Below are 9,512 nucleotides of genomic sequence, written 5' to 3'. Positions count from 1 at the left end.
ATGCACAAGATAGTGCAGCGAAGCGTACTAGGCCTCATGATAGTAGCTGTAAAAAAAAAACTGTGTTGGTTGTTATAGAAATTGTTGTTGACTTGTAATCTTTTGACAATAGAAAAATATTAGAATTGGAACTGAATCTCCTTATTAACTTTGAATTAAAGAAGCCTCGATATTCTACCAATTCTACTGCATTTTTGTTTGGAATCTGCTAATTACAACAGTTATTGTAACGGAAGTAACTTGCATGTTTTCTTCTGCAATTTTGTCTTCTTCGTAATGTTTTATATTTGCTCGGATTATAACAGCGCTACCTCCTCTTGCCTTGTTGGACGGATGTATAGTGTGATATGTTGTATAGTTGAAAAATTTAACATACGTTTCTTTTCAGGCAAATGTCTATTCTTTCTGTACTTAAGACTGCTTGAAGCTCATCTTTGTGTCGAAGCAGTCCATTCGCGTTCCACTCCATAATTCGTAGAGAGCTATCCATTACCTGAGTTTATTTTCTTTTCAAGATTGTCAAGTCGCTGCATGATTAGCACTAACATTGATTCTATCGAGCTCGGTGGAGTTACCGTTTGTTTCTTTCCCTCGGTTACTTGGCTGTAGGTTAGCTGAGGGGCTGAGGTTTTATTTTCCCATGCCTTTGTAGGAGGTGCAGAAGGCGGCTGGGACCGTGGTATTATCGGGTTTTGTGATGGGAGCCGATTCTCTGATTTTTGTTTACTGTTTCTTGATTGCAGAAGCTTTTTAAACACTTCGCATCCTCGATAGTTTGATGGATGTGCTTCCGAGCAGTGGCAGCATTTCGGAGGTGCATTGCGCGGTTTATCGCATAGCTGCGTTTTGTGTCTTCCTGCGCATTTTACGCAGCGTGGTAATTTATTGCAGAAATTGTGTGTGTGGCAATAGGCCTGGCAATTCTTGCATTGAGGAATAATCTTAGTCTTCTTCAACGGTTCGATTTTTACTATACTACTCAGAATCTCTTTGATTCAATATATCCTATTTATGTTTTCATCCCTGTCAAAAGACACAATGAACATATTGAGTGGCTCCCTTTCTGGGAGTTTCTTTAATTTTCTTTCTTCTCTGTTTGCTTTGCTGTGAGCCACTTCATCTTGTTTGTGGCACTTGTCGCTTTATATCCTCTTTGTTGTAAATAGTCCACGATATCTTTGGGATTATAAGAGTGATGTAGATTCCTAATCATTACCTTGATATCGCGTGTCTGCTTATTCTCGAATGAATGCCATTGGGTCTTATTATTCTTCAGTACACTCGTAATAGAGTTGTATGATTTTGGATCAGTTGCATTGATTTTAATTTGGTCGTTGTTTAGTAATTTTATTTCGTATGAGTTTGATGGGATGGTTTTAGAAGTTAAGATGTTGATCAGTTCTGGAACGTTTGTGATATCTTCCAGGATTATTGGAGGTGGTTTGGGCTCGACCTTAGTGTGGTTGCGAGAACGGTTCGTGTCGTTTTTGTGCTGACTGTCTACCGTGGGTTTCCGATTAGGTTCTTCCTGTTTAGTTTTCGTCTTGGTAGTTGTCTTTTTCTTTTCCTCGCTTAAAGCGGTGCGTACCCATTCTGTTTCTCTGGCCAGTTCCTCTTTATTATTTTTTGTACTAGCATTTGTTGTGTTTTGCTGTCTTTTGTTATTGTCGAGCATTTCTTCTGTTTTAGGAGACCCCCTTTGTTTGCGCTTTTTATGGTGTCTCACTTCAGTGTAGTCTTCTTCCTTAAAGGTGAATTCATCTTCATCGGTAGAATACGTGTTTACGACTTTTTGACTGAGTTGTTCTACTTTTAAGGTTAAGATTTTAATTTGCTCTTCTAATTCCAGTCTGATTTTCCGTTCTTGTTCCAGTTTAAGTACGGCTTCTTCTAGGGTTTGAGCCACATGTTTTTTGGGCCATTCCTGCCTGGTAGTGAGTAGCGCGGAGTTGTCGCTGTCTGACATGTTTGACTGAGGATTCGGTTTACTAAGGCTAGTGATTTTTTTCATAACCCTTAAGCTTGTAAAGCTCTCTGATCTCACCCTTGTTTGAGGGACATTTGGCGGCGTTCGTTGGATGCGGAAGTTCCTTTGAAAAGGATTCATAAGCAATAGTTGGCCCTCCCCAGAATCCGTGGGGCCTGCCTCAAGTAATGAGGGTGGATTCTCCAAGTTGCTTGGCGTACCACCTGGGGTAGTTATTCCTAGAATTGTTTTTTCCATTGCTCATTTGTTGATTCCAAGTGCAATCCAGTTGGTCCGCGGGAGCTATTTTATTTCACTCCTACCCGCCGGAGTACCGGTGAGGGCTTTCCCCTATCCGCCACCTGGGGACGCGCCTGGTAGCGGTTACTGGTGACCGCCCCAGGGTGTGGATAAAGATAACCTTGATAAATAAATAGCTATCACTGGCATAGTGAATTTGGCTAACATATTAAAGGTGCATATATAGGCTTATGTCTCCAATAGCACATTTTAATTATCCCTATTCCTTGATAACGAATTTAGGCGATTGGACGACGGAAACAATTAAGCACCACAATCTAACAAGGACGTAAAACATCGAAATGAGAACGAAAACTTTGTTTGAAAATTGCCTTCTTTCTGACCGTTTCGATGGGTTTCGGATTTTTTACTTGTGGACCAAGTGAAGCTTTGGTCATTTCTGGTGAGGTCCATCGTATGATACCATATATAACAATTTGATAATTTTAGGATGTTGCTACTCCCGACCTCGTTTGGTGCCAGGAGGCCGAGTATTCGTTTGGCCTGGAATTCAAAGGATTCAAAGGTGAGTAATCTCAATTTGTTTAATTTATTCACTAGTTTCTGCAGAATATCACTGAAAACTATGACACTTCAAATTGACTCTCCCAAGGTTTACACAATACAGGGCGTTCCCATTTCTGTATCCGGTGTGGCACAGGTGCGGTATTCGTCACGCTTTGGATGTAAAAAATAACAGCTTTCAGGTGAGAATCCAAAGCCAAAATAAGGAAATGCTTTTGACGGCGTGCGAGCAATTCTTGGGGAGAACTGAGGCCGAGATACAGACTATTGCCTTAGCGACCTTGGAAGGTTACCAAAGGGCGATAATGGGGTCCATGACCGTTGATGAAATTTACAAAGATAGAAAAAAGTTTAGTGAACAAGTCTTCAAAGTTGCCTCCTCAGATTTGGTTAACATGGGCATTACTGTTGTTTCCTACACTTTGAATGACATCAGTGATGATATGGTGGGTTTAGATGAGGCACACAAATACTATAATAATATTCAGAATATCTGTTGCAGGGATACCTGGCATGCTTGGGCATGGCGCGTACGGCTGAAGTAAAACGTGACGCAAGAACTGGCGAGGCAGAAGCTCGAGCTGATGCTCGTATAAGACAAGCGATCGCCGAAGAACAGCGTATGGCATCCGTTTTGTTCAATGAGACGCAAGTAGCCAAAGCACGTCGTGACTTTGAACTGAAAAAAGCATCTTACGATGTTGAAATAGAGACACAGAGAGCGACCGCTGAATTAGCCTACGACTTGCAAGCGGCGAAAACTAAACAGCGCATTCAAGAGGAACAAATGCAGGTTAAGGTCATCGAACGTTCACAGGCGATCGCCTTACAAAAGCAAGAAGTGCAGAGGCGCCTGCAAGAACTTGACGCGACTGTTAGCCGTCCGGCGGAAGCCGAGAAATATCGATTGGAGACGATTGCTGAGGCAAATCGAAAAAGAGTGGTGCTCGAGGCGGAAGCAGAAGCCGAGGCTTTGCGCCTAAGGGGCGAGGCGAAGGCTTTCTCCATTGAGGCTAAGGCTAAAGCGGAGGCCGAGCAGATGGCGAAAAAGGCAGACGCGTGGAAGGAGTATAAACGTGCCGCAATGGTCGATATGTTTATGGATGTTCTGCCGCACGTTGTGGCGGAGATTTCAACGCCTCTTGCTCAAGCTAAAAAGATCACTATGGTGTCGAATGGGCAAGGAGAGATTGGTGCTGCAAAATTAACAGGGGAGGTTTTATCAATGGTTGCCGAAATTCCTGAGGTAGTGAAGGCCATGACTGGGGTTGATATTGCTCAGGTTTGTGTTTTTCCAAAATTGTAGATTAATAATGATATTTGTCTTGCAGTCCATTCGCACGGTTTAGGATCTATCACGCTGAAGATATGTCATTATTAGGGCGCAGTTCTTCTATGCGATTTGGAATGCCTATCTTGTGTGCCACAGTGCCCCACGGCCATTGAATAAAAAACCCACGGTCCAGTCTTGTTTTTAACTTATTTATGTCGAGAAGGTGCCCTCGTTCTTCAGTACAATTCACATTAGCTTTTTCTTTCAAAGTTTTGAAAAAAGCATAGGTATCTAGACTTTAACTCCCTCCTTACTTAAAAAAAGTTTGTGGAGCACTATTTTGTTAATTGTATTGCACGCAAATGTTTAATTCTCAATTTGGGCTTCTTTAATAAAATATGATAAATAAAAACGTTTCTTCCAAATAAACAAAAGTCCACCGTGTTTCGTTTGTGAGCTCCAAAATTGTTTTTTAGCACATTTCCACAAAAATAAAAAAAAATGCGCTATTGTGATGTTTCAATTATTTTTGTTGCTTCCGAAAGCTTTTGTCATTTAGAAGACGAAGGCTAATCAATATTTTAAAATTTCAATCCCGTTAAGTAATTATTAGATGTTATTGGTTTCCTAGGTTAATTTAAAACGAGCATTAAAGCTGCAAAAACATGCAGGTTTACGCCGCTATCAGTTTTATAAATGACAATTTGCGTGATGTGAGAAATTCCAAGAGACAAATGGAGTTAATTAGAAGTATGAATTTAATGAATTTAGAAATTTCATCTCACACATTTAAGTGAGTATAATTAACAGTAGCTAAGTAAATGAGTTGCCGTAAACAGCATCCAATTAAGTCGTAAGTGGTTTCATTAGAAGCACATTAAATTAATTAAGATTTTGGAATATGTCCCCGATTTTTATGATGATCAGAAGTGGAGAAATTAATTATTTTAATTTTTGGGCATACCGGATTTTTAAGACTCACTAGAGTTTTCAAGGCGTCGTTCAATTTCATGCCCATAAGGGCGCCTGCATATACTGAGAAGTAGCGACGCAGTCAACAGTTGGCAAAGATGTTTTGGAAGTGCCGCCCAATGAACAAATATTACCACCTTTGGTGTTGTGTAGTTTTATAAAAGACGAATAACGGTATTGTGGTTATATAAAAATAGAATTAAGGTTTATAAGAGTACTAAAAGCAATGTTGGTTTTATAGAAGTGGTATTGCATTACTAATAGTAGAAGGATCTTAAGTTTTATTACCATAGTGATATAAATGTTTTGGTGATCATCTTATAAACCTTTTGGCGATTGTGACTTCAAGTTATATAAGTAAGTTTTATAGCAATGTATATCACTTGCTTATATCACTTGTCAGTGATGAGTTTATATTAGAGTATGTAAATTACTTCAATATAACTACGTAGCTATTAGGAAATTACTGACGCTTCTACATTACTAAAAGTGATCATAATTTCCAGAAAGTGATGCGATATTACTACAAGTTCTATAATAGTGACTGAGACAGCTTTTATGTAACTGTTTGAATTGATCGCGTGTGTTGCTTCATAAAAGTACAAAGTCCATAAAATGGTGGGATGAAGATTGCGGAGAAGAAATTCAAGCCAAGAATGTGAGGAAATTTTACAGTGTGAACTGAAACTATAGATAGGTACTGCAGTCAGCAGTGAGATAATACAGTGAGAAAGAAAGAATAGTACCTAAACAATAACAGCTGATCTAGTGGTTCTGAAACGGGTATATAAGTCTCGGCTGTGGCTATTATATCTCCAAGGGTGATATTTCAGTGATGTTAAAACTTTTGGTAACCTAAGGTTACTACAATATATATAACAGCACCTACACATACGTGTTTTAGAAAATGGATTCCATTTCATTTATGACTTTCATAGGCGGCTCGTACGGAAATAACGTTAAAAAGTTTTTGAGTCAAAAATTCTTTAAAGATTATCTTAGGTGTAATTTTGCAACACTATTGTTCAAATAAAGTATTCGTGTAGAAAAAATTAAGTAGTTATTTACTACAATATACATACATTTATGCACTGTTTCGTTACTAAAAAATAACGCGCCACTGGTGAAAACTGAGCAGCTAAATCTCCTATATTTTTTCTCAAAAACAATTACATTTTAAGGGCGCTTACATTTTTTTGAGGTATAATGATATTTGAGTCGATAAAGTGGAGTCGGCATATTTTTTTGGCCAACGGACATAAAACACCAAGTGTAAAAAATATAGATCACCATGCCAATATACATTAGGGAACCATGTTACAATTAGTACACCAAGTATCACGCGGCGAGACAGAAACAACAAGTCTCCACTAAATTGATACTCCGTTAAAGAAAAAGAGAAAACCTGAACAGAATTTACAACATGCGCACATCAAGTAGTTACACAGGTTAGTAATTAGGAAGTCACCACAACCACTAGGAAACAGTTACACAAAAGTAACGTAAACACTTATATCACTTTTCGGAAACACCTCCCACTTCAAACAGTTTTATAAGGTGGTGATGTAATGTTTCTTAACACATTTACATCACTACCACTTATAAATCTTTTAGTTGTATATAAAAACATAAAAAAGGCACCGAAACCGTTATAGAGACAGCCATTTAAGCTCTTTAAAAGGTTTATATTGGTGATGTAATAATTTCAAGCTATTTACTATATAACTATATGTTCTATTATGTGGTAACTGTAATATAACAGTGACTCTTTCAAAACTCAAAATGTTCATTGGGGGGTGACGGAATACCTTCCAAAATAACGTGAGAAGTGGAATGATCATTTCGATCCCATGACATTGGTGGCGCTTGTTCTTATTTTGGACGAAAACACACCGATGGCGTGGCATCGTTTCGAATGTCTTTCCCCTCAAGTTAGTACGGTAGCGGGTAGAGATCCAAAGATCCAGAATTCTGTTAAAAAATTCTTGCTTCATGTTATAGACTAGACCAGAGGTCTCTAAACTGTTTAACCTTAGGGCCACATTAATCATTCGTCAAACTTATCATATTTTCAGCTGTATTCTCAAGTTACCTGCAATCATTTCTACCTACAGACCTCGTTAGCAGTCAAATGATGCGAAGTGATATTGAAATAGTATTGCTAGTGCCATCTGTTGTTTGCATCTGTATAAACTATTGATTATTTTTGTATTCCTCCAACCCGGCCCAATTGAAAAAAGTAAGTAGAACTTTCAAGTACAGCGGTCCGGATCGGTAATGCCAATTTTGGTCCGCGGACCGTAGTTTAAAGACCCCTGGACTAGAAAAACAACCTCCATTACTCATAAATGTGTAAAATTTTCGCATGTTGTTATTTTCAAAAATATTTGTTCCTCGTTTTGTCGAGATGAATAATTTCCGTCTTTGTAATGTTACATCGTTTGCACATTTGTGTGTACCTATGTCCCACCGTGCCATAAATTACGAAGATGAATTTTGTACGTACCTACCCCGTTTAATTATGTAAATAATGTCTAATTAATCATCGTTGTCCTTCGGACGAGTTAATGACATTGCGCGAAACGTCTTTATTCGCCCAAGTAAAGACAGTGCATGAAGCATGAAATAATGGTGCAATGACTTTACCGTGTAAATGGTTCAAAGGAAACGCGAGTACACCAAAATTGCAATAAAATGTCTTATGAAATGCATTTTCTAAAAACATTTGTAGCTTGTAGTGCAGAGACGACAAGAACTTGCTTTGATGGCCTTAAGAAGATTATTATAATTACTTATAGCTCTTTCATGTTTCAAATTTTAATATCATAATAATCTGTCAAATTTCTTACAATGTTCTTATGTTCAGATAATAAAATAACATTTGTGCAGCTTTTATGAGTAATTATAATAAAATTATATATATATACACACTATACCTACAAATTCTTTGGACATTTTCACCTGTAACATTGAATATATCTTCAAAACAACATTTTTTAAGGTAGATCTTCGTGGTATCCAAAAGCATAAAAAACTAGCAGTCTCGGTGAACTTCGTATCGCTTTTGGGACTTTTTCCTGTCCCTGCACTCCGTTACTGATAAAATCTCGTTCCCGGCAATTCTCGTTCCTGTACCCCGTTCGCGGTAAAATCCCATTTTTCCGGTTCCAGATGGAATTTCTACACCAAAATTTCTCGGGAAAACACTTTTTCTTATTAATTTGGGTGTGTAGAATCCAAATCAATTCGTACTTTTTCGATCAGACTTCTCAATCAAAAGTTATAGACTAGAAACCAATTTCGAAAAAAATTCAAAGGGCTCTAACTTTTGAACTAGTAGCCCAATCTTGGAACTGTTTGATATTATGGATTCTACAGGCCACATTCTATAAGAAAATTTTTTTTCCGGGTCGATCTGAGACAATTTTTTTGTCGGGGCTCAAAAAAAGCAGTGTATAACCTTCCTTTTTTACCAATAATCGACTACACCAAAATTTCTCTGGAAAACACTTTTCCTTATTAATTTGGGTGCGTAGAATCCAAATCAATTCGTACTTTTTCGATCAGATTTCTCAATCAAAAGTTATAGACTAGAAACCAATTTCGAAAAAAAATTCAAAGGGCTGTAACTTTTGAACTAGTAGCCCAATCTTGGAACTGTTTGAAATTATGGATTCTACAGGCCACATTCTATAAGAAAATTTTTTTTCCGGGTCGATCTGAGACAATTTTTTTGTCGGGGCTCAAAAAAAGACAGTGTATAACCTTCCTTTTTTACCAAAAATCGACTGCACCAAAATTTCTCGGGAAAACACTTTTTCTTATTAATTTTGGTGCGTAGAATCCAAAACAATTCGTACTTTTTCGATCAGACTTCTCAATCAAAAGTTATAGACTAGAAACCAATTTCGAAAGAAAATTCAAAGGGCTGTAACTTTTGAACTAGTAGCCCAATCTTGGAACTGTTTGAAATTATGGATTCTACAGGCCACATTCTATAAGAAAAATTTTTTTCCGGGTCGATCTGAGACAATTTTTTTTTCGGGCTCAAAAAAAGGCAGTGTATAACCTTCCTTTTTTACCAAAAATCGACTGCACCAAAATTTCTCGGGAAAACACTTTTTCTTATTAATTTTGGTGCGTAGAATCCAAAACAATTCGTACTTTTTCGATTAGACTTCTCAATCAAAAGTTATAGACTAGAAACCAATTTCGAAAGAAAATTCAAAGGGCTGTAACTTTTGAACTAGTAGCCCAATCTTGGAACTGTTTGAAATTATGGATTCTACAGGCCACATTCTATAAGAAAATTTTTTTCCGGGTCGATCTGAGACAATTTTTTTTCGGGGCTCAAAAAAAGGCAGTGTATAACCTTCCTTTTTTACCAAAAATCGACTGCACCAAAATTTCTCGGGAAAACACTTTTTCTTATTAATTTTGGTGCGTAGAATCCAAAACAATTCGTACTTTTTCGAT

General features: G+C 37.7%; 1 protein-coding gene across 1 annotated transcript; it reads left to right on the top strand.

The window, feature by feature from the left end:
* Positions 1–2,534: 2,534 nt before the first annotated feature.
* Positions 2,535–4,490, top strand: LOC116174150 (flotillin-1-like). Its single transcript, XM_031491972.1, has 6 exons — positions 2,535–2,669; positions 2,717–2,792; positions 2,837–2,927; positions 2,974–3,237; positions 3,294–4,073; positions 4,123–4,490. Exons 1-6 carry the CDS (start codon positions 2,618–2,620, stop codon positions 4,138–4,140), a joined length of 1,281 nt encoding a protein of 426 aa, XP_031347832.1. The 5' UTR covers positions 2,535–2,617; the 3' UTR covers positions 4,141–4,490.
* Positions 4,491–9,512: the final 5,022 nt, after the last annotated feature.

Source organism: Photinus pyralis, unplaced genomic scaffold (genome assembly GCF_008802855.1).
Source record: "Photinus pyralis isolate 1611_PpyrPB1 unplaced genomic scaffold, Ppyr1.3 Ppyr1.4_LG6, whole genome shotgun sequence".
NCBI lineage: Eukaryota > Metazoa > Arthropoda > Insecta > Coleoptera > Lampyridae > Photinus > Photinus pyralis.
This window is presented reverse-complemented; position numbering and strand designations above follow the sequence as displayed.